The sequence below is a fragment of the Neomonachus schauinslandi genome, chromosome 4 (assembly GCF_002201575.2).
Source record: "Neomonachus schauinslandi chromosome 4, ASM220157v2, whole genome shotgun sequence".
In the NCBI taxonomy this organism is placed as follows: Eukaryota; Metazoa; Chordata; class Mammalia; order Carnivora; family Phocidae; genus Neomonachus; species Neomonachus schauinslandi.
The window spans coordinates 51,793,078-51,819,581 of record NC_058406.1 but is presented as its reverse complement, the minus strand read 5'-3'; the positions used below and the strand labels follow the sequence as shown (position 1 = coordinate 51,819,581).

Genomic DNA, 26,504 nt, shown 5'->3' with positions numbered 1-26,504 from the left:
AAACCGCTTGTAGTTAGGCTGTGACTTTGGTTTTTCCTGACAATATTAACCACCAAAGGCAGAAAACAGAGAAAATGCTCTGTGGTAGAAAGCTTGTTGCCTCCCACCTCAAGGAACTCTGGCCTTTCTGATGCCCAGCCCAACACCACTCAGCGAAACACACAAAGCTATCTACCCCTCACAGCTTGCCAAATATAAAATACAAGAGCTGTCCTAAATACACAGAATGGCAGACACACAAAAACACACACACACTCCCGCAAAAGATCAGAAACTACACAGCACCTTTCAGTAATATTCTGTGCAACAGAAATCATTTTGGAGGGGAATAAACATTTTGAGGGCTCCAAACAAAATTTCTGGCATTACACTCTACATCACGCTTTCTAATTCCTACTCCTAGCTCATACCCAGAGCATCATTTTACCACACATTCTGAATGAGCTGTATTTCATGGACCCTTAGCTACTTTTTATATTTTTCAGGAGTGGTAGGCATACTGAGTATTTGACAATTCACCAGGCACTTTGCTATGTCTTTTATATATATTATCTCAGTTAATTTTTTTAAACAACCTTTTGAGGTAGGTTTAATTTATTATTCAGGAAACCAAGGCTTATAGAGGTTAATTTTCCCCAGTATGATAGCTATGCAAGAGCCAAAATAGGTGGAGCTTTACCAAAGAGATATTATTCTCATCTTATAACTAAGCATATTCTGACTCAGAAAGGGAAGAGTGACCTAAGCTCTGACCCTTGAATGGGATCCAGACCACGTAGCCCAGTAATTCTTCTACCACAACGACCATGCTAGCTAAAGTCCATTGCCAAACTTAGATTAATGACAGCTGACCCAGCTAATCCCACTGTATTTACTTCAGTCCAATACTAAGGAGAGAATATCCTCAAATCTCAGGTTCTGCTCCAAGCTCACAGCTTTTTATGTCCGTTCTAGGTTATCTACATAATGCCAAAATAACCATTCCATTGTGTCCTCAATTCCGTTAAGACAGCCTGGTCATGGGCTCAGAGAATTCAGGATAAACTTCCGGGGCAATCCAAAATCACTACAGGATCTACTACTCTGTCCTCTTCCTTTTAATAGGCCACTCCCAGAGGATCCAAAGGACCAGGTGATCTCCAAACATTCATGGAAGGGGTAAGAGAAATTTAACAGAGTTCTCAAAGCCTGGTTGATCATCACAATCAGCTTTTGAAACCTATAGATTCCCAAGCTTTACCAAGCCAATATTCTGAGTCGCCAAGTCTGAGCTGGGGGTCAAAGAATAGATATTCTTTTGACAAAGCACTCCAGATGACTCTGATGATCAGCCAAATTTGGGACAACTGGCCAAAGACATTTAACTCCATTGTCCCATCTATTTCCCTAGCTTTACTTTCTTCCTAGACTGTTTCTCTATCTTTAGCATATAATCATTTTCAAGTTTCCCAAACTTAAAAAACGATTAGCAATAACAATAAAACTCTTCCTTTACCCTATCTCTTCCTATCAGGGACCTTTCCCCTTTTTCTCAGCCAAGTAATTTGGAAGAGTGGTCTACAATGATTCTCCACTTCTTGTCCTCCCATTTCTCCCTCATCTAGCCATTTTGCCTATGCCATGGCCACTTCTCTCTAATCCCACTTTTGGATTACATTTAATAGTCTACCCAGTTTTCTCCTTCTTCCAGGCCAACTACAGTTCCATCCACTTTCCACAAAGCTCTCTGGCTCGCGCTGCTTAGTCTGTCATTTGGTTGACTTCAAGCTAAAAAACAAATCAAAACAAAAGCCAAACCAAAACCAAACTCCTCAGATTCATATACAAGTGGTTAAAATCTGGCTTAGTGCTACCTTCATTTCCTGTTACTTTCTGCCCTCTTCCACAATGATCCTGGATTGGGCTGGCTACACTTTTATAGATTTCTAACTGAGAAATGTACTTACCTCAGGCACATCACCTGGATAATTCCCAACGTCTTTTAAGATGCAACTCAACCTTACAATATGGGTCAAGTAACCCCTGCTTACCTTTATCATTATAGCACTTAGCACTGTATAGTAACAGTAGTTGTCTGTTGATTTTCTCCTTCCCTTCACTCCCCTCAAAACATACATATATACAACTAGGTTGTGAGCTTGAGGGTAAAACCTCTGTCTTGATTATCTTGGTGTCTGCCACAGTAACTACCTTATAGATGTTACCTGAGAAAAGCTCTTTATAAGAAAGTACAAGGAAGGAGTTGTGGTTGGTTCTGGGTCTCAAGCTGCGGTATTGTGTAAAATGAAGCTGCTCTTAACTGACATATAGAACATGGGCGGGGGAGGTGGTTTGAGTTGGAAGTGTCAGAGATTATGGGTTTAATTTGAGGCATAAAGAGTTTGAAGTAGGCAGGCAGAATACAGGGATGGAGACATCTCTTTGTCCTAAGCAGTCTATGATAGGAGGCTCATTGGACTAGGAGTCAGGACATAATGTTTAGTCATCTCAATACCCACCATTTGTTGTCTGACTGTAGGTAGATCAGTTAACTTCTCTGGGCCTGTTTCTCATCTATAAAATAGAATGGATACTTGTCTTTGGTATTCATGGGAAGACAAAAGTATAAAATGGTTTATGAGGTGCTAAGAGGCAACAGATTGATTTTCTTGTGTGCACTGTGTATTTGGACTCAGCATAGTTTCATGCAAATGCAGGATGATATTATTCATATGCATGGTCTGTGTCACTCTATATACCCGAGATATTTATGTATGCCAATTTGCTATGAAGCCAAAGAAACCAGTGCTACCTTACAAGCAAATCACAACCACATTCTTTTCTTTCCTAAGGTCCTTCAAAAGTCTTGGTTCTTCAATTATAAAAATGAAAAGCACCAAGAAAATTCCTGTTTCATTCATTCATCAGTAAGTACTTGCTGTGTACTGGCTATGGACACAAGATTGGGAACTCGACACGCAAAAAAAAATAAAAGGAGCAGAGGGTCAAGTAGATGCCCAAGATAAAAACTTTAATTTCTAAGAATGTACCAAAGAGTAAAATAATAAAGGAGAGAGGTAGCTGAGGACCCCACTGAGCCTGACGACCCCACCTCAGCCTGACTTCTCCCGCTGCTCAATCCTGCTTCCTTCCCTTTCCCCACAGGCCACCAGTCTCCATCTTAAAGTGTGCCCCACTAGCAAACCCAAGCAGTACCACAGACAAAGAATTCTACCTGTGAGCGTCAGCAAAGGTGACAAAGATGCTGGGCCCTGAGGAATGAGCAATATTTTACAAGTCAGAGGAGGCAGGCACTATATTCTAGGATAAAACAGTAACATGAGCAAAAGCGTGGAGGAGTGATGGAGATTGAGGACTTGAAGAAATGAAAGTGACCTCGTGGGCGCCTGGGTGGCTCAGTTGGTTGGGCGACTGCCTTCGGCTCAGGTCATGATCCTGGAGTCCCTGGATCGAGTCCCGCATCGGGCTCCCTGCTCGGCAGGGAATCTGCTTCTCCCTCTGACCTTCCCCCCTCTCATGCTCTCTATCTCATTGTCTCTCAAATGAATAAATAAAATCTTTAAAAAAAAAAAAAAGAAAGTGACCTCGTGAGGGGAGAGGGAAGAGGAAGAGAAGAAGATGGAGTTGAAAGGCCTCCATCTTTTTCTTACAGGTGAGCCACCAGAGGTTTTTAAGAAATGGAGTTACAGAGCAGATATTTGCAAAATACCTACAGTGTGCAGGATATATTTAAAAGGGAATAAAAGCAGAGAAACCTTTTGGGAGGTTTCTATATTAATTCATCTTCTAGAAAGATCTGTGAAGATCTAAGTTTATGGCATTAGCAGTGGAGAAGACAAAAGGGATTCAAGACTTATCTCTGAACTATGGAATCTGAGCCAAGTTGCCCCTTCAATGAAAAGGGGACATGAGACCTACGTCACAAGTCAGTATGACAAGCAGGAAGAAGGACACACAGAAATGCCTAGTGAGGTGACTTGTACGTAGTAAATACTTAACAAATATTCACTCACCAACACTCTCCTTTGATCACTGATTTAAGGGAAGTTAAATCTGTTAAAACCTGGAGAAGTACTGGGTAGAAAAAGGTGAGGAAGAATTCCCAGTGTAACCAGGATGGAGGTACTGCTAATTGGGACAGTAAGCCCAGACTGCGGAGAAGTTTAGGGAAAAGTTTGTTTTCTGTTTAATTTTTGAGGTAGCTACAGAATCATCACAGAGACATGTGTGTCTTAAAGTTGGTTACTCAATAAATAAACTCAAATAGGCCACGGCTGGAGAGAGAGATCTGGAATTCCACAGCATGTGGCCGGAGCTGAGGTGCTGGCTAAATTGAGAACATTTGGGGAGATAACATTTAGACGTGATGAAGGTGGTTAAGAGAGGACATGTGGGGACATCTACCTGAGGACAAAGGACCTTAAGAAAAAAAATGAAAAGGTCTGAGCAGAGAAGTAAGAGGATAAATGGCACAGAAGAATTTTATAGAAACCAAAGGATGATAGAGCTTCAAAAAAGACGTTTACCTGTCAACTACTACACAGGGGGTCAGGAAAACTGTGGAGGGATCACTTGGAATCCTTCCAGAGGGCAGTGATAGAGTGAAAAATTGGGACAATCTGAATGTTGAACTGGAGTAGACTGATTAATTCAAGGACGTTATACAATCATTACCCCCAGGATCTAGAAGTATATTTACATATATACAAAGGAATGTTCAGGATACATTTGTTAACTACAAAAACAGAAAAACAGAAAACAAAACCAGGCTATATCCATAATATGTATATGAGATTATACATATATATATGAGACTATATGTGACTAATAAAATCTTCTGCAATCAGTATAACAGGGTTGTTGTAACAAACTATAAAAAAGACTAGACTTTGAAGTAGCTTGCATTACAGGGACAGAACTTGAAGGGATTCTTAATTTTGTGGATATGCGTGTACACACACACACAAATGTAAACTGAATCACATAGCCTCAATAATCTAGATTCCTAAGTGACTGAATAGGTTTTCGATGTTATATGAATAATTACCACATTTCTAATGACACTAAGGCAATCATGAAGCTGGGGCAAATAGGCATAAAAACAAACTAGAGATTCCTAGGTTGGCTGATTTTATGCTTTTATTTTAGGTTTTTAGGAAGAACACAGCTTTTCACTGCATTGGCATTAGCATATGGAACAGGTCATTTTCATGGCATTTGAAAGCAGACAGAAAAACCTACAACACAGGGCCCATCTTGGTCATTCACAGAAGGAAGTGATGAAGCCACTGAAAGCAGCAGCACAGTCTCCAGCCTCCGGTGCCCACCTGTACCTCCTGCAGCATTTACCGGTGTAACATGACTTACAGATGCCCCCGACACCCCGTGAATCCCGTTTCTCAATGTAGACTGCAACGCTACCAAGATCGAAGTTTGCAACTTCAAATGATGTCTTTAAATCAAACACAATAAAGAAAGTCCAGGCACTTTTTCTTTTCGCAAGAAAGACTCACTCCCACGCCACTCACACCTCAATTGCATAACTCAAGAGAGCAAGAGGCAACTTTCCTTGGACTCTTCAAATAAATTCTCTTTAGGGATCAGGCTACCCACAAGAAAATAGCTCAGCAGGAAGTAAAAAAAAAAAAAGAGAGGGAGAGAGAGAGAGAGAGAGAGGGAGAGAAACTAGGGATAAAAGCAGGAAGGAACCTGAGCAAAACATTACCAGCACCATAATGGAACGTGTGCACTGTCAAATGCTAGTTGCTTGAAGGGAATCAGGGACAAGGAGTCAGTTTAGAAAGTCGAGATCTGGCAGGGTTGGGTTTAAGAAAAAGGATACACATGTGTGTTGGATGGATGGACACATGAACTAGTATTGGGTAAATGAAGCTAAGAATAGTTTACAATTTATGTGGGTCTGTTTCCAGCTAGTCTGAAAGGCAATCTGAAACTGTGTTATCAATTAGGAACCCATTGATGGATTATATACAGTCTGAAAAAGCCTGAGGCTGGACATCTTACAGATGTAAATATGAGACATGTGATAGCCCACGAAGTACATTAATTCTGCTCTGAAAGAGGGCATGAGCTGGAGAGGAGGAAAAGGGGGAGCTCTGAGGTCACCCTCCACCATCTACCACTCCTCTTACATTACAAATGACTGCTCAAGAATGTGGACTTTGGGATGCAGCCACTGCTTGGTGGAATGTCACACAACTTCAAATACAAGCAAGTCCGTTCTCAAACACCTGAACGTTGCCAAAAACTGCTTGTAAATCTAGCTATGTCGACTGAGCCGAGAACAACTCTTGTTAGGTAGGATGTTATACTTGAGACATGCTTTTAGAAACAGCAAAATTCAAAATCGGATCTTTAACCATGTACCTATGTCCTCACCATCTCCTTCCTCCCCTCCTGGTTTTTCAAACTCTCTCCCCATTCACAAACAACTACTGTAATAAAACAGCATTTTGTCAGGATTCCCAATTATGTGTGCAACTGAGTTCTACTCTAAAACCTCATTTATAGAAGATAAACTTAATGTAACTAAGAGGTCTTCAATGCCTCTTTCTCTGCCTCACTCTTGGCTGATGATCGTGCTTTCTAAGTCTCTGAGAAAACAAAATCACTAAGAAGGGAATGTCTGTGTTCCCGACACTACATTGGTCATTATGGGCATCCCTGCACACTTGCTCTTCTTTCCCTCCTCTTATTAAGAACGAACACTGTGCTTTTGGACTACCTCATTGGAATCCCACCATCTCTTGCCTAATCAAGGGAAAGGCTCCAGTAATTATCTCTCTTCTTGCTCTTGGGTCTTTAAGCTTTCCTCCACTGGATCATTCCCTTTGGCACATAACCTTGCTGTAATTTCTCTCAATTTAAAAACACTCTCTGGACTATACATGGCACTCCAGTTTTCCTTTCAGCAAACCTTGGGAGTTCATGTACTTACTGTTTCCAGCTCCTCTTGTCCATTCTTAAGAGCCTGAACTAACCAGGATCAGCCTGTCATTCTACTGTTATACCAAACAACCTCTGTCAAGTTCATCAATGACTTCCATGTTCCTAAATCCAATGTCCGTTTTCTTAGCCTTCATCTTACTGGGTCTACTTAATCCAGTTGATCTCTCCCGGCTTCTTGAAATACTTTTTTCACTTGGATTCAAGAAGATGACTCTCTTGGTTCTCCTACCAGACTGACTTCGTTCTCAGATTTCTTCAGTGCTTCCTCTTCATTTCAGTGATCTTTAAATGGTAAGGTGTCCTAAGACTTAGTCCTGAACCTCTTCTCTTTTTTACCCACAGCCACTTGCTAGGTGATCTTTTTGGGTCTCATGATTTAAGTATTACCTATACACAATGAATCTCAAATTTCAATCTCTAGTCTGACCCATTCCCCAGATTCCAGACTTGTATAACCAACTGCCTAGGAGAACTTTCCACGTGGATACCTAATAGGCATCTCAAACTTTGTGTTTCTACATCTGAAATGTTGGCTCCCTGCCTGCCACCAGTATTCCCCATCATAGTGAATGGCAACTCTGTCCTTCTCTTTGATAAGACCAAATATCTTGGAAGTCCTTCCCAGCTCTTCTCTTACTCTTACATATACTCCCCACCCCTATTCAATTCATTAGCCAATCCTAATGGTTCTACCTGCAAAACATATTCAGAATCCAACCACTTCTCAACACCTCCACCGTTATTACACTATTAGTGCCATTGCCACCTGCCACCTGGATTTTGGAATAACCTCTTAAATGGTCTCCCTGCTTCCACCGTTGCCTTGCTATAATCTTTTCTTGCCACAGCAGTCCATAAACCTTTGAACCTAAGTCAAGTCATGACTCTGCATAAGCCCTTTTTCCTCCTTGCCCCGACCTCCCCTCCACCATGATCTCCTATCTCATTCATGGCAAAAGCTAAAGTCCTTACAAGGGCCAGGAAAAAAGGCTCTTGGTGATCTGGTCCCCAGCTGCCTCTCTGGTCTCATCTTCTACGATCAATCCTTGCTCGCTGAATCACAGTTACAGTGGCCTTCTTGCTGTTACCTAGCACACTAAACACTCTGTTAACTCAAACCCTTTGCCCGGGATACATTTCCTCCAGTTATTCTTATGGTTTTACAACCCCACTTATTCAGATCTCACTGATGAGCCCTTTCATAAAGTAATAAGACTCCTTCTTCTCCCTCCTCCCTCCTTCCCCTCCTATCCCCAGTCAAAAGTACCACTATGTCTCATCCCTGTGTTATTTTTCCTCCATAACATTCGTCGTCACCAGACATGTATATTTACTTGTCCTTTTGTTTAAGGTTTATGTCTCCCAGCTCCCAGAATATAAGTTTTTTGTTTTGTTTACAGCTGACCTAGGACAAAGGAAAGTGTTTACCACATAGAAGGTGCTCAATAGGTATACAATATGACTATTAATGATGGAGCTAGAACTCAACAATATACTCATTATTAGAAACAATGAATAGATATAAAACAAGGCAATGAGGACGGAACCCTGGCTATGGCAGCTTCCAGATCCTCCAAGGCCTGGCCCACTGAGGTGAGGGATCCTGGCAGGACAGTGTTGCTTTGGCTCCCAAGTGAGCATGCACCACCCTCAGTATGGCTGGCCCAGCCTACACTTTCTTATTGTCCCAATCACACAGCCAGAAGGGGAATGGAGCTTTGCCTAGAACTGTGACACCTGACTGAGGATCTACTATCAGATATGTATTATGAAAGGTATTGTCTACCAGAAAGGAGTGAAAATATATTGCGAAGTAGTCTGTAATTCCTTCTTGCTTTATTTCCCCCTCCTCCCCCCCCCGTTATAAAAGCAATGCACACTTAGTTTAAAATTAAGAAAATCGGGGCACCTGGGTGGCTCAGTTGGTTAAGTGTCTGCCTTTGGCTCAGGTCATGATCCCAGGGTCCTGGGATCGAGTCCCGCATCGGGCTCCCTGCTTCTCTCTCTCCCTCTGCCCCTCCCTCCCGCTCTCCCTCTCTCAAATAAATAAAATCTTTAAAAAAAAACTAAGAAAATTGGTAAGAAAAATACCCCACTATTCTACCACTAAAAGGTAACTATTAACATTTATGTGTGGCCCTTCTAGATCTTATGTATACAAAGTAGTAATGGACTATATTTTTTCCTTATTAATTCAAATACCCAGAAGTTAACATATTTTTAACTACACAAAATGTGTATATCTGGGGCACATTTATATCCGATTTTATTCAAAGATTGCTATTTTGGGGTGCCTCGGTGGCTCAGTTGGTTGCGCCTCTGACTCGTGATTTCAGCTCAGGTCATGATCTCATGGGTTGTGGGATCGAGTCCCGTATCAGGCTCTGTGCTCAGCGGGGAGTCTGCTTGGGATTCTCTCCTCTGTCCCTCCAACCCTGTGCACAAGCTCTCCGTCTCTCTAATACATAAATCTTTTTAAAAAAAATTGCTATTTCAAGCTCAGGTCTTCAGACCCAACCTGTCTTGTGTTACTGAGCATAACCGAGGGAAAGGTAAGCACTGAATTTGGGAACTAGAAAATTTAAGTTCTAGCTCTGTGTTCTGTGCCAGCTATGGAATCTTCTGTAATTCATTTACTCTGCCTATTTCATGTCCTTCTGTGCTCTTATTTTTTATGAAAAATATTTTCACTGAGCTTCTTTTCTCATGGCTAATCCCACCTGCTCCAGATGGCCTCCAGATTCTCTGACCAATTAAAAAAAAAAACTGAATCCATTATGTATTGGTCTATACAATATGTACCTGGCATATCTAGGTTGACCATTTAGCCAGCAGCTAGAGTTTTAATATCCTTAAGCGACAAAGCTTACAGTTCTTTCTTTCCAGACTTACTAGATTACCTGATTTGTGTATACAACTCCCAAAGGCTACAGTTCTCTCCATGGACCATGACTGGATGGGGCTCTGAAAGTAAATATTCTGTCCCTCCAGCTTCTCTAAGGTTTTACATGTCTGCAAGAGACCTGGAATTTGGGAAATACAGTCCTTCATGTCTAAGATTAGATCCTTTATCTCTCCAGTAATAAGGGAAACCTTAGGATCCTTCTGAGCCTCAGATTTTTCCTTGGTAAAATCTAAGGATTGAAACTGGTAGGTGATCTCTAAAGGTATTTCCAGCTCTTAAAAGGGGAAGTCTTTAGGTTCTGAAGCCCATCAACCAACAAGTGTACATAACAAGACAAAGAGGGTGAGAAATATAGACTGGAACACCAGGACAAGAAAGCAGAGACACTATGTCCCTTTGGAACTCTATAGAACTATATATACAGGTACCCTAGTAGTTATTAATACTGCATATGACTAAGTCTTAACAAAACTGAGAACAAAGTTCAACTTCAATATATAGCATCCTACCACTGTTTATTAGAAATTCTCCCTTATCCTTTTTTCCAAAATACCAAGACAAATTAAAAATTACAAATAGGGAATATAAATTCAATACTTTTTACTGCAAAGATAACTGGGTCTCTAAAATAATCTTTAAAATAACAAACGTAAAACTCCTAACAAATGAGATAATGAAGAGTCTAGCCATATGTATACTATATAGTAAATGCTCAATACAGTTCAGCTCTTTTCTTTTTTCCTTCCCTGAGTGTCAACTTTCCAGAAAGAAATATCCAATTTTATGGATGATATTTTTTCTTCAAATCTCAAGGTAAAATGTCTAAAGCAATACATTTATTCAACTTGAATGTGGTGGAATACAGTTCACCTTTATAAACCAAGAGATTACTGACCTGAATTTAAATCTCGTCCTGGATTGAAGGCCCGGCTATTAACAGTGGTAGAAAGTCGATCGCAACTAATTGTTCTAGATACATTGGTATTAAAGTTCCCATCAAATCTGAAACAATAGAAGAGAATTAGCAATATTTATTTAGTGGTTATTAAATTAAAAAAAAACCAAACCAACAAAATAATTCATATTGCATATGAGGGCAGCTCATAAATAGTAAATTGTGATTTAGATTTTAAACGTTGAAAAGAATCACTTCACAAGTATGGGAAAAAATATCTGCTTCTGGAAGGCTTTAGAAATCAAGTTCAGTTCTAAGGAGATTAAAAAAAATAATAATAACCATCCTTTGATCCAATTCTTGCTGCAATGAATTTGAGTCAGGTACTATTGATAAAATCATACAGAAAAGAGATTTGACAAAATTCAGACTTAAGCTCTGATGTTATATATAAAACAAGTCTTTAAATTATCTTATCTGAAAACCAGTGACAAAGAACAAAAATAGTGAAGGAAAAAGAATGTTTGTGGAGTAGGAAACATCTAGACTTGATTCCCTGCTCTGTCATTATTAAACCTGTGACTCTAGACAAACTCCAATTTTCTGAGCCTCAATTTTCTTATCTAAGGAAGAAAATTAAAAAAAAAATACAGAGATAACAGTTCCTCTCATGGTATAGAACACATAGTTTGCACATTCTGGATTGTAATGTAAATAAGGTGAAGGTCTTTTTGATTTCCAATGGTAGTGCAATGCTAGGACTAGGGCTAGAACAACACTAGTCCTCTGGCTAGTTGCTGATAAATCAGTGACTCATTCGCTACAGCAAACAATTATCTGCAAGAAAATAAGAGGAAAATGTACCATCTCAATCATATATAGTCTCTATGAGTACTTTTCTTCCTACGAGTATTTTTAAGTGAACTTAATCCAGAAGTAACAAAAGCAAAAAATCTTAAATTTCTAAATAACCCATTTGGATTTCATATACTGATAAGACTCCTGAAATTTCTAAGAGTTTCCCATGAAATTAACTCAATCTGAAATTAGGGTTTTTTAAATTTGTGTTAAAATGTATACCTCAGCTAATAAATGCCATTGATGAAATTCCATTTGCACAGGGAGAGAAGCTACATGACCTAGAAGTAACACTCCTAAAAATCAAGATCCACTTGATTTTTCACATGAACTTTGATATCCGTTGATCGTATCTCATCATATGAAATCTCCACTATGTTGAATTGATTGTATAAGCAAGGGGACTAGATCTTCACATGGTGCGTTGGGTTCCACAACAAAAGTTAAACAGCTTTGTTTGGAATACAGATCATCTCAAAGGAAGAGGTAACTGGATTTTAAGAGAACTTTAGTTCAGCCTCCAGCCCAGGACAGAATTGTATCAACACTGTCAACTGTGCCTCCAAGGACAAAGTTGCTTCACCAGTGTGGTTGCTCTTCCTTGGACCTGCTCCAATTTGTCTAGACAAGAGACTGCTGCCTCAAAAGCCACAGATGGAGAGAAAAGAAGAAATTAATACATCAGCAGCTGCCTGTGTGCATGCGGGCAAAGCAACATAATCTCACTATCCCTCTCTTGTAGCCTTTGAACATCTGTGTAGCAAGAGCGCACTATACAAGGAACTCACCTGCTCTCCTTGCCCTACATAGCCATGTTAAATCTATTCCCTCACATGCTTTTTTTTTTTTTTTTTTTTTTTTTTTTTTAAAGATTTTATTTATTTATTTGAGACAGAGAGAATGAGATACAGAGAGCATGAGAGGGAGGAGGGTCAGAGGGAGAAGCAGACTCCCTGCCGAGCAGGGAGCCCGATGCGGGACTCGATCCCGGGACTCCAGGATCATGACCTGAGCCGAAGGCAGTCGCTTAACCAACTGAGCCACCCAGGCGCCCCCTCACATGCTTTTTAATGAAAGACCACAGAATACTGAGGCTGGCTATAGTCTCTATCACAACTGCTAAAACTCCGCCATTGTAGTGTGCAAGCAGCCAAAGAGCATTCGCAAAGAATGAGTGTGGCTGTGTGCCGATAAAACTTAATTTTCAAAAATAGGCAGTGTGTCAGACTTGTTTCACTACCCCTGGCCCAGATCAGGGCAGTCCAAGAGAATTCTCTGAAATGATAAAAATGTATTATTTTTGCATTGTCTAATATGGTAGCTACATGTGGCTATTGAGAATTTGAAGTGTAGCTAATATAACTTAGACGCTAAATTTTAAAAAGTGTTTAATTCCAGTGAACATACCAAATTTTCTATTTTGCATAATTTTATCTTAAATGTAAATCATCACTGAATAGTGGTTACCATATTGGACAAGTACAATTCTGTATGTTTCTCTGGATTATTTATCCAGTCAGCCTTCAGGTCTCTATTCACTTATTACTCTCCCAGAAAGTCCTATTCTGACTGTGGATGATTTCTCATTCTGTATCAAATGCCTCCATCTTCTCTCAAAGCATGTGCCATAATTTTTAATTTATGGCTCCATTTGAGTATTTTTCATGGGTGGATTCTTATCGCTATATGAACAGACAAGATCTCCTTGAGGGCAGGCACCGCTATGTATATATAACACTCAGCATTGTTCTTGTCAAATCAGGCACTCCTATTCACTGATTTTCTGTAAGCATCCGTGGTGCCAATGCCTAGTCCTGTTCTGGGCTCCCCAGAAGGCTCTGGAAGTCCAAGCAAAAGAGGACCATAACTCAGATGTATGGTTCCTAATTCCTGAAAGTCTAGCATATCAGAATCACCTGGGATGCATGTTGGAATGCAGATTCCTAGGATCTACCTAGGAGAGTCTGATTTAATGAGTCTGAGGTAAGGCCCAGGAATCTGACTTTGGCAGGCTCTCCAGAAAGGAGAAACCCACCAATCTTGCTGTGTAGATTCCTTTAGAAATAAAGCAGTAGAATGGTTTTCTGTGTAAACACAGGTACTTCAAAGAATGCCTCAAAAACAGTATGCCTCAAAGACAGAAGGTCTTCCAATTTGAATCAAGAGAACAGAGTAATTTGTAGATGTGCCTGCAACTCACATCTGGACTATGCTGTACAAATTACAAACCCCTTTTATTTTTTTAAAGGTTTTTATTTTAGTTATCTCTACACCCAACGTGGGGCTCGAACTCATGACCCTGACATCAAGAGTGATGGGGTCTTCCGACTGAGCCAGCCAGGCATCCCACCCCTTTTAGACCTACCCACTTCACAACTGAGAAAAGTGACACCATGAAGAGAGGCTTGAACCCATCATCCAACTCCCTGTCCAAGGATGAGCCGCACACCACACTCCTTAACTTAAGTGACACATAATGAAGAACTTGCTAAGAGGGGCAACTCAAGAGTCATTGACAATTTCTCCCGGGAGAAGTATAAGTTTGGTGAGAACCCCTGTCTCCCTGGAGTCTCCATGGCCAAGACCTGGCCTATCAGCCCACCCCTTGTGAAGTCTGCAGCCTGGTGCTAAACTAAAATAGACTCCCCATGTCTTTGTTAAATGAACGGTTGCCCTGGGTACCACGGCAAGGAAATTATTATTTTTTTTTTTAAGATTTTTTATTTATTTATTTGACAGAGAGATAGAGAGCACAAGTAGACAGAGTAGCAGGCAGAGGGAGAGGATGAAGCAGGCTCCCTGCCGAGCAGGGAGCTGGATGCGGGGCTCGATCCCAGGACCCTGGGATTATGACCTGAGCCGAAGGCAGCCACTTAACCAACCGAGCCACCAAGGCGCCCCAAGGAAACTATTTTTATAGGTTGCTTTCCTTTCTGTACTGAAAAGACCACCCTGAAAGGCATTAACAAAAACATTTTTATAGCAATAAAACATGGAAGTGACTCATTAACAAAAGTGCTCAGTAAACATTTGTGAGTTATAAAAAGGTTTCATAATGTAGTACTTGTCACCAATAATTTACCCAACCTTCTCTTCCCACTATCTCCCAACCTTTAGTCCTAACCAGATCGGTCCATTAACTGCTGGATCCCAACTATGATGTTCTCCAGTGTCCAGTGCACTCAACAAAGCCCAGCTTTTCTTCTCCTTCTCCCTGAAACTTCTGTCAGTTCCAGCCCTTTCTCCTCCAAACTTACTAGTGCCATTCTGTGTCTTAATTCCATGCTTGTGTCTCATTTTTAAAAATTTATTTTTAGAGAGAGAGAGAGAGCGTGCACGTGTACCCATGAGCCAGGGGAGAGGGAGAGAATCCCAAGCAGGCTCCACGCCCAGCACGGAACCCGACACGGGGCTTGATCCCACGACCCCGAGATCAGGACCTGAACAGAAATCAAGGTCAGACACTCAACTGACTGAGCCACCCAGAAACCCCTTATTTTTTACATTGTTTTGTAATCAGACTTAAGACAGTATCATCATAGGTGATGTGTGGGTTTAGATTCCATTTATAATAACAATACCAGTCGACCAAAATTTAATATAAATTATAATGAGGGGCGCCTGGGTGGCTCTGTCGGTTGCTTTTGGCTCAGGTCATGATCTCAGGGTCCTGGGATCGAGTTCCATGTTGGGCTCTCTGCTCAGTGGGGAGCCTGCTTCTCCCTCTCCCTGCCGCTCCCCCTGCTTGTGCACACGCTCTGTCAAATAAATAAAATCTTAAAAAAAATTATAATGAGGGGCGCCTGGGTGGCTCAGTTATTAAGCATCTGCCTTCGGCTCAGGTCATGATCCCAAGGTCCTATGATCGAGCCCCACATCGGGCTCCCCGCTCCGCAGGAAGGCTGCTTCTCCCTCTCCCACTCCCCCTGCTTGTGTTCCCTCTTTGGCTGTCTCTCTGTCAGATAAACAAATAAAATCTTTAAAAAAAAAAAAAAATTATAATGAGCAAATTATCTTACTTTTTCCACTTTTTCTATATACCAAATAAGGCTGTGTCAAGTGAGAGATGAGACACCAAAGATTTTTGTATAGGAGACTTCTTGAGTAAACCCTGCCACACGGCGACTGAACTCTCAATTCTTTCTAAAGCCTTTCACGTATTTGAGAAGTCTCAGTTCCCCCAGTGGGACTGTAAGTCACTCGAGGATTTGTATTTTCTCTCTCAGGTCTAGCACACTGCTGGCAATATGTAGTATCCCATAAATTCTTATTGGTGACTGACTAATGAGCAAGGGCAGAGAGCTAAGTCACTGGAAAGCTCTGGGTATCTTGTCCAGTCATATTCATTCAACATCTATGACGACCAAAACACTGCCACTGTGGCAGAGCATGGTTAGGTCATGGTCAGGAGCATGGGCTAGAGAGGTGCAAGGACCTGGAGTGCAGTTTGGGTTTAAACCGCATTTTGCTGTATACCTTTTGCACGTAACTTAGGATTTCTAAGCCTCTGTTTTTTCTCATCCATAAAATGGTGATAATAGTACCTATTTCATAAGGTTGTATTAAGAATCAAATCAGAAAATGGCTCTTCACAGAAAATGGCCTGGTACACAGTAAGCGTTTAATAAATAGTAAGAACTAGTACTGGGTGTTAGTAACAGTTACCAGCTACTAAGTGCTCATCATATGTTCCAAGTGCTTTACGTGGATTAACTCATCTGATCTTCACAAAGCCTGAGAAAAGTACTATTATTACCTCCATTTGAATGCCTGGAAACTGAGGCACAGAAATGTTAAATCAAGAAGCCTAAGGTTCGCAGCTGGGAAGCAAACAGAACCAAGATGTGAACATATATTCCAGCTCTTATTCAAAATGAGTACACTACAATGCATCTCAATAAATCAACAAATTATCATTAAACATTATCTAAAATAGCTGAAGGAGAATTCAGTTCTCTCAGAGGAAAAGAGTAGTCTGAAAGATTGTAAGGCATAGGGGAAATCTTTGCTTTTCACTTAATAGAAAATGACAGTAGCTGGGGTTGGCTCAGGAGGTTAAGCATCTGCCTTCAGCTCAGCTCATGATCTCAGGGTCCTGGGATGGAGCCCCACATCGGGCTCCCTGCTCAGTGGGGAGTTTGCTTCTTTCTCCCTGTGCCTCTCCCCTCACTCGCTCGCGCACTCTCTTTCTCTCTCACTCTCTCTTCCCTAAATAAAAATCTTTAAAAAATGATAGTAGCTAAACATAAGGCTTCACAATGCATAGCCACAGAGAAAGAGCTCTATGGACAAAGGTAAGCATGTGGAGGAAGAAGATATTAAAGGCAGGCAGTTCTTTATTAATGGTCGAGAACTTAAGTGTTCACCAGTGGCATAGCTATGGCATTGGCCATTAAGAGAATTACTTTTTATTATTCCATTCTAGAAAAGAAAGCCTCAAGCTCCCTTCCCATTCAGCACAGACATCTGAGGGGTTTCAGGGAACCAGTGGATAGGGGAGTGCGCATGTTCATTCTCTGCACAGAGAAGCGATACAGCAGACTGGGTGCCCGCGCATGCCAGTTTTCTCCTTTTCCTGGCACCATTCTGTTCTCCGCTGAAAGATCCTGGCATTCTGAAAATCTGAGAACCTTGGACAAACGGCTTATGTACAACAAAGACAAGAGAATTAAGACAACACCAAGAAAGAAAAAACTGCACCAAATTCTGAAAATTCTCACACGGGACAATGAATATAGGATGCAGAACGACATAATGGACAATGGCCACAGCTTAGGGTTTATGGTAATGGCGGGCAAGGCATAATACTGAAGCGCAACTCAGGAAAGCCCCGACTAATGTGGTGCGAACACACAGGCTTCCAGAGAGCAAACCTGATCCAAAAATAAAATGTAAAAATACCTGAAGAAGTTCTTTCTTCTGAAGGAATCCAGAGGACAGTCCTGATGTTTTAGCAGGAAATACCCACCTTCCAGGAGAACCTTAGCCAGAGGGCAATGTGACCTCTGTCTTGTTAGCTCAAGGACATGGGGGTTCTCAAAGTTTACTAGTAAATGATGAACAGATTGTCACCTCATTCCGAAATCTGACTTAATTCTTGCTCTGGGTAATAATGCATGCGGTGAATGCTGGTGGTTTTAAGTTAATTTACTCCTATCAAGCCCCCACAGTCAGAGACCTGTCACCCACTCTCCTTCCTCCTGCTTCCTGCTAGATGGCATTCTTTACGCGGTAACCATCTCACACTAATCTCAGTGGTCTTGAGTTCCTTCACATGTGCTGAACCTCAGCCATGGGGAGCATGCACTCCCCAGCTGGGTTAACACAAAATGCCTACAAAGAAACCTCAACTCTGCTTCTGTCGCTGCCTACACTGCTGACATGCCAGTCAGGTAAGGAAGTAGGTGTCAACACGGAGCTTAGAGATACAGGAGAATGTGTGTCCCAAGCTGGTGAGCCAGATAGATGCAATTACAAGAGCAAAAACCCTGTGATTATCACTCCACCCTCCACTCACCCACGCTCACTAGTCTGCTTCTCTTCTGGACTCCACACACTTGTTTAGCTTCCTCGTTACACGAGCCACCTCCAAGCCCCAGGGAAATGGTTGCCTTGCCTAAGATGGGAATGCATTATATGCACGTGTGCCTCTTCTAAATACTATTTATAAAAAAGAAACCTACTATTCAGCCCGATCTGGGGACTCAGAGAAATGTAAAGTTCATGCTTACAATACTTGAGAAGTATATTGAGAAGTATATTAGCTGTCAGTCACATTTATGTAATTCCAGGTTTATGGAAAAGGTCAAGCACTGGTAAAATCATAGATTGTCATAGAAAATGAGCAGGGCAATTCAACTTATCTCTACATACGTGCTTTAAAAAAAAGGAATTATAAGAAGAGAACGATCCTATCTAAATCTCCTATAGACTCTCACTCTAAAAAAAGGAGATATTGGATTATGAATGCTTTCTGTACTTATTTTCATAAGATAAAACCAGTGCCTCAAACTCAGTTTCAAATAACTCTATCTTTCCTACGCCCGTAAGTTTGAGGGGGGAAAAAAAAAAAACCTTCCTTCTGGATTTACTTTCATGAACAACTGATCGAAACTGCATCCCGAGGGAGAAAACAGAACTGTGACTCCCACTTTGATCTCTTCCCCATGGAGAAATTCACTCCCTGCCTGGCTTGCAAGATGTTCATTTGATTGACGTTTGCTCTGATGTGCAAACCGCTTTGAACTTCAGACATTTAATTCCCATCAGGCTGCAGTCATTTTTATTCTCCTTCAACAGGATTTACAAGCAGGAGATCAGCAAATGTAGAAGATAAAATAAATTTGCAGAAGCTTTGAATCTTACATCAAAACAGTGTTCAAGTGAGTTCCAATTGGATTTCATTCAGCCGCGATTCACAGTGTAAATCAACTTTTCAGTGGAGTCCCAGTTTAGAAAGAAAAAGACATAAAGGAGAGAGACACATACACCGGTTCGGGTTTACTTCCTGAATCTCTTTTTTGGTCTTTGTTTAAATTTTCTGTGGAAGGTGATTTGCCAGGCAAATCACTCAGAACCCTGGGTTTTCCTCAACATTTCCAATGAAGGCTGCCCAATTTATCACTTAGCACAAAAACCACACCCACAGTGTGGATTCCCAGGGTGAGGGGGAAATGCGGTATTGTTCACAGACACATTTTTAAGGCAATAATTTAAAAAGCAAATCCCTGAGGATCTCTCAGAAGAGCAAGGCTTAAACTGCTAGTGGAGTCCATTAACAAAGCCACTATGATGACAGCTAATGGGATAGGAGAATATTTTTGACTTGTTTGCTTGTTCCTAATCACTGCTAAAATGCCAAGACAGGTGCAAAACGTTAAAAAAAAAAAAAATCCCACTATTTCTTCTGGAAGCAGAATCCAGTATTAGATCAGAAGCTGGTGTGGAACAAATGGGGTGAGACTCTGATGAAGTTTACAACACAAGGCAGGCCCTTGCCTCTAAGCCTGCTGAACTACCAAGTTCCATTTTAAGAAGAGCACACATCTCTCTGGGAGGCACAGAAAGCACGATAACCTCGACTGGTAGCTTTAGGAGCCTTTCAAAGGAGTCCTGGACACTGAGAAATGCTCACCTCTAGCAAACGCCCCGATCCTAGGAACAGCCTAACAGTGTCTGGTCTACCAGGATAGGGAGAGATCACTTCACCTCCAACCAACCAGGTTCCTGCTCATTCTTTCTGGGAAGTGTCTGCTCTCCAAATATTTGAGCAACACCAGTTGAAAAGAATTAAACAAGAACCCCCTTATCTTCCACTTAACCATCCATGAGAATAAAGTTAAACAAAGAGAGAGCTAAGATAAAAATCAAACATCTGCACTGGCAAATATTTAAACTCTATGAATGGCAGAGGAAAGGGGTAAGAGTAGAATCACTTCAAAAAGGAACTATCACATTTATAAAGTAAATGACACTTGAACCCCCCCACACCGAGTTTACTTATTCAAACACCTAAATTAATGGGCAAACTGAAAACCTGTCAAATAACGTGTAATCACGTTCCGAGAAATGGTTTTTCCTTCCATCTCTGCAGAGATTGGAGAGATAAGTCACATTCTTTTTGCTCTTATCAGTAATAAGGATTAAACCTTCAGGCTTCAGCAACTCAGCTACAGCAGAAACAGGGCCAGCACCAAATGCCCTTGGAAGGCAAGGCTTTCAGAGCAATAAAGTTTCTCTATTAAAGTCTAAGTATCCTACAAACAAACTCTATCTCTTTTTCACCATTTTCCCACCCCAGAGATCATGGAGCGGAGACCCTGGTGTGATCTCGTGTCTCATGTGTCGATTCATTATGTGTTGGTATTATTTATTTACTCCACTCTCTCACGGAAGCTTGGAAAAGTGCACAGGTGACATCTAGGGGGATTGGAAGTGGATCCATGACCACATTAAACATTTATCCTTGTCCTCCTCATCACCAGGTTGTGGCAGGGGTGCATGAAGAAGAAAGAAGAGTACCTGGAAAAAGGAAAGAATACAAGCAGGTGGACGGAGGCCTGATGGGACCCACAGCCCATGTCCATCCTGCCACTTGACCTCTAAGAAGGGCTTAACATACCATACGGTTATTTATTTATATACTTTTCTTCCTTGCTAAGAAGACACAAAGAGAGATCCTTTCCTGTGTGTATCCCCAGGGCCTCTGGCCCAGAGTCGGCTGTGAAGATAAGACTTTAGTCAGTAAATGTCTGCTGAACGAATAAATGCATGAAACCTAAGAGGGTGGAGACTTCCCAGGACTAGAAACTGGAAATTCGTGTGGCTTCTTCCTTCGTAAATAGCCGACAACTGTGAGTGGTAGGACACAGACATCAAAGAGAAGCACTAAGAACCTCAGAGTTAGTAGATGACCTTGCAGATGAACTGGTTCATCCTCTCAGACACATATGCAGTGGAGAGGGAAGAGGCCTGTCCGAATCTCCCTGTTCTGTGAAAGAAGCATGAAATAGAAGACGTGGAATACTCATGGCTGTGTCCTCACAAAGCTTTACTGACACAGCATCACAAAGTTAATAAAGCTGTGCGTGTGCATCATCATACGAGGCAAGTGAAGTCCCCAGAAGAGATTATACACAGAATGGCTTTTAAATCTTGGCATTCTTTGAAAACACTTTGATATTATTTGCACAATAAACATACGAAAAGCTCAAGGGAAGCTTCCGGTTCTCTGCTACTATAGGGTCTATTTCTTAAAGCTAGTATAGTGTACTAGCTTGTTTCTTTCAGAGACTAGTTTTTTTTTTTTTTAAAGGAGGAAAAAAGAAAAGAAAATCATAGGATCAGCTCTCCCTAAAATCCACAAAAGGCCACTGGTGAAATACAGTATTCTAAGCAGTGGCAGGTCTCCCTTCCTTGAGTAAGGGTCACAAGAGGAAAAGCCAGAAAGAAGGACCGTCAGCTGACCCAAATGCAGGTGTGCTTTCTGCTGGGAGAGTGTTCATCGACTATCCTTTAGGTACAGATATCTATCTACTACCTACACACACGTGTGCACACATGCACTGAAAGGACATAAATTACTGCAGGAACATGGTTTTAAGACTGAGAAACAAACTAACCCAACTACGGGAGGTTTATATTCAGCCAACTCAGAAATTTCAGAGGGTCATACAACAGCCTCAGGTGAAATTCCAAGAAGGAACACAATGTTCAGCATTTCACTTGGCAGGTAAGCCATTTCAATTTTACCACTGGTCAAAATATTTTGTCATTAAAAAAAAAAAAGATTTGAAATCAGGTAACCCAGATGACAAATCCTACTCCCTGAGCCTGCACACAACCCCTCTGAGCCTACTTCCTCATGGGCATAATGGAAGGGGGGGTGGGGAGGAGACAGTACCTATCCCACCACAGTTGTTGAGAGGATCATTTGAATACTCTAGGTAAAATAACATTTACAGAAGTAAAGCCTAAGGAAGTATTTCACTGAAGTGTAAACATAGGTAACTTTTACAGACGTTAAATAATGTAACTTAGTTGGCCTTCTGAAATGTAAAGCATTTTGTAAAATCTTTGTTGAATTTTGAGCTCTACTGAAATCCTTCTGGTGCTTAATATCCAGAAAGACTGTATCTGTAACATTTCACCTGCCTGTAGGTAATAATAATTTTTCAAAGGACTGGAGATTAAAGTTTGAGATAAGGGAGAATAACTTGAAAGCTTAAGATTTGCCATATGGCACTTTGAGGGCAAAAACACAAAACACACCTTCTTGGGGAAAGAAGAGGACCTGCAATAAAATGAAACTCTGTTGTCAAGGACCAAGCTTGTCACATTATTTGACCTTGTGACATGGAAAGAAAAAAAGAGCAGGAGTCATAAGTGCAAAAGCACCTGGCTAAGTCACAGTGTTTTATTTTTCATAGAAAACATAAGAGCAACAGTAAGTCTTATTATAAGAAACTGTATACAGAGTTAAACACTTTGCATTTTTTCATGTGCATTACCTTAAAATAGGATGAAGCCAAATAGGAGCTGCCCACATATGGGTCAACTATTATGTCTAGAAACATCATTTTAAACAAAACTATGTATTAGCACAACATTAAAACTATACATTTCAACTTGGCTTTGTCTCCTGAACTGTCATGCATATAACACAGTTATGTGTGGGGGGTGTGGGGGGGGGGGAAGGATTTGTGGGATGAAAATAAAATGATGCTACAGGCTAGTCTCAACTTGCCAAACACCTCCCCAGGATGATCTTCGTGAACTGGAAAGCAAAATCAGCATGTTCATACTGAATTCATCTTCCTCTTAAAAAATCTTTTGCTGGGGTGCCTGGCTGGCCTAGTTGGTAAACCATGTTACTCTTGATCTCATCATGAGTTTAAGCCCCACATTGGGCATAGAGCCTACTTTAAAAAAAAAAAACAAAAACTTTTGCTTTTTATTTTTACTTTTTAGTTAATATATTTCTATCCTCTGAGATGCTCAATTTAAAATTTATAACCATCTTTTAAAATCTTTCTCCCTTTCTCCCTTTCATCTCCAGTGAAATCTAATTGGCAGATTTTATATACTCCCTGTCTAGGGGCTACATACATTCTCTGTAACCTACCACCACCTGGGACATCATTTACTCTCCCGCAATCCTTCTTTGAGGTGCCATTCCTTTTCTCCTAGATTATCAGGATGGCCCGACAAGCAACTTCCTCTCTACCACAACTACCCACAAACCCTCCTTTGCCAGCTAGTTAATTTGCCCAAATCTCAGACTGACCACAGCCTTTGTTTTAAAATCTACTGTTTACAGAGAAAAATGTGTCCAGTTGACCAAGGATTTTGAGCCCTGCCCAGTACATCTCTTAACCTCCCCTGCAGCTCTATCTTCCACCTCTGCACACTCAGAGCTTTACAACGCTTGCTCGTTTCCATCTGAAGCATCCTTCCCTAGGTCTACCTGCAGGAGTTCCACTCTTCAAGGCCCCAGCTACCACTTCTCTACCAAGACTGAGTGCTCAGAGGCCTCTGTTCATAATCGCTTTTTCTTCTAAAGGAGACTTTGGATTTTTCATGGCACTTGACGCAGTCCACTTAGCTTACTCTAATGTCCTATGAGCTCCTTAAAGTACAGACTGCTTTATTCATCTTTGTCTATCAGACAGTATCTGGTACAATGTCTTGTACATTAACTGCCTTGAACAGGATCCAGACAAGTTGAGTTGAAAATGATATACATAGGTATTTGGAAATTTCATGTTTTTAAATTTACCTTGCATACAGTCATCAATATTATATAATAATTATTCACATTATTACTATATTAATGATTAAATCTGATAACTGAGATAACTAAGTCAACATCAACCTACATTTCCTATCAGAGCTTCTAACAATAGAATAATAGAAGAAAACAATTATCATAAACAGGCATAAAGGTACTTAAATTTCTGTCCAGAGGTGAAGTAGCTCAATAATTCTGTTATCATCATCATTACATCATCAAAAACTAAAGACAAAATCAGGTTTGCTACCATGCACTAACTGCTTCAGTAGATATTTAATGCGGACCTGTTCACGCAAGGTGTTGAATCTGACCGGGTCCCTAAATTCAAATGTAAGAAGAAAGATAAGAGCGCACACATAGTACAAATAGGACTTAGAACCTGGCATCAACTACTCTTACATTTACTCAGAATCAACCTCAACCACCTTTGGCTCCTCCCTCTTCTAACGCCCAAGATAGTGGGGGCCCATAGCCCAGTTCATGCCCCACTTGTTCCTTGCCTACTTAAATGCAATCAGACTAGGTCTTCTAGTTGTTACATGGTTGACAGGTAAAAATTCCCTTAAAGGGGATCTTCATTTCATTCCCTTTCTCAAAAATCTTTAATTCTCTCATTCAACCAACCGTTATTTATTGAATGTCTACTGTGTATCAGACAGTAAAGATAAAGAAGCACAAGAATTCTTGTCCCTGGCTTCATTTACAGTGCCTAATGTCTCCTGAATAAAGTTCAATTCTTCAGTCCAGCATTTGAGGGTCTCTATTTTCTGAAATGAACCAACTTCTCAGATGCCCCTTCCATCATGTGCTCCAGAAACAATGTAATCTTCAGTGCTCTTGGCCATTTCTAGCCATGGGATTTTCTTCATATGGACCTTTCTCTCCTGGAAAGCTCTTCTTCCATATTCCTCTATGTTCAAATCCCTTTCTTACTTCTGTACTCAGCTGAAATGCTTCTTCCTCAAACCATTCCACAAATGTTTATTTTTTAAATGATTTAATGAATGAATAATTTCATCTCTGTAGACCTTGCTATATAATACCATCTTTTTTCCCCCTAGGTGGCTCTCAAAAAGATGAAGATAAATACTCTCATAAAATCTAGAATTTACAAATTTGGGGCAGTGAGAAAAGTTGCCTATAATGGCAAATGGCTCCAGTTAAAAACAAAACTTCTAAGAAGGCTGAGGGAAATTAACCTTGAGAGCTGGGTCTCTGGAGTATAGTTCAAACTGCTCCTTTTACAAGCTGAGGAAACTGTGGACTAAAAAGGTCACAGCAAATTGGCAGAGCAAAAGCCCATTTAGTCTTAGTATTGTACTGCAATGATAAAACCTGCATCACAACTCAACTTAAACTGAAAGGAAAACTGTCTTCACTGCTTAAAGTATTTCTTTTCCACCAGGGTTAAGACTGAGAGGATTTTTAAAATTAAAAATTAAAAAAGAGGGGCACCTGGGTGGCTCAGTTGTTAAGCGTCTGCTTTTGGCTCAGGTCATAATCCCAGGGTTCTGGGATCGAGCCCCGCATCAGGCTCCCTGCTCAGCCGGAAGCCTGCTTCTCCCTTTCCCAATCCCCCTGCTTGTGTTGCCTCTCTCGCTATCTCTCTCTCTGTCAAATAAATAAAATCTTTAAAAAAGAGGCTTGTCTCCTTTAAAAAAATGAAAGAAGGCTCACATCTGAGTTCAGCTTAAAAAAAAAAAAAAGGCAAACACAAACTTCGACCTGAAGCTAGTAAGTCCCTAAAGAATCCTAAGGATCCTAGTTTAGGAATCTGAACATTATGGGTCAGCATGTTAGGCATCAAAATTAAAAACAACTCTATAACTTATTTCTGGCTCCCATGGTATCAACAATACTTGAACTTAATATGTGAACATAGAAATTTGCACATCTAAATCATACCGCAAGATATACAACAAATTTACATGGAAAAAAGACTTTTAAAAAAAGATTTTTAAGCGGCACCTGGGTGGCTCAGATGGTTAAGCATCTGCCTTCGGCCCAGGTCATGATCCCAGGGTCCTGGGATCGAGCCCCACATCAGGCTCCTGGCTCAGCAGGGAGCCTGCTTCTCCCTTTCCCTCTGCCTCTCTCCCTGCTCATGCTCTCTCTCTCTCTGTGTCTCTTTGTCTCAAATGAATAAATAAAATCTTTAAAAAAAGAAAAAGATTTAAAAAATCCACCCATATATTAGAGAGAATGAGAACAAGCAGGGGTAGCAGCAGAGGGAGGGAGAGAAGCAGGCTCCCCACCGAGCAGGCAGCCTAACGTGGGGCTTGATCCCAGGACCCTGAGATCATGACCTGAGCCAAAGGCAGATAGACGCTTAACTGACTGAGCCACCCAGGCACTCCTACATGGAAAGAGACTTACTCAGCTGCCTGCACTCCTTTCCAGGCAGCTATTAACATGAACATCAAATTTTTAAGACAAACAGTCTAGTAGAATACAGCATAAAGTTTGAAGAGTGATAATCTGGCATCCTCCATTCTAAATGTGAGTGTTAATAAAAATTTAACTTCAATGGTAGGTTTTGCCACACGATTTTCTATCCTTTCTCTGAGAATGTGTGCTGGCAAATT

General features: G+C 40.9%; 1 protein-coding gene across 1 annotated transcript in view; it reads right to left on the bottom strand.

Moving 5' to 3' along the window:
* Positions 1–26,504, bottom strand: part of CACHD1 (cache domain containing 1) — a 204,421-nt gene that overhangs the window by 64,255 nt on the left and 113,662 nt on the right. Inside the window, exon 4 of the mRNA XM_021679998.2 lies at positions 10,770–10,876. Within this exon, the coding sequence (XP_021535673.2) occupies positions 10,770–10,876 (107 nt within the window). The remainder of the gene's footprint in view (positions 1–10,769; positions 10,877–26,504) is intronic.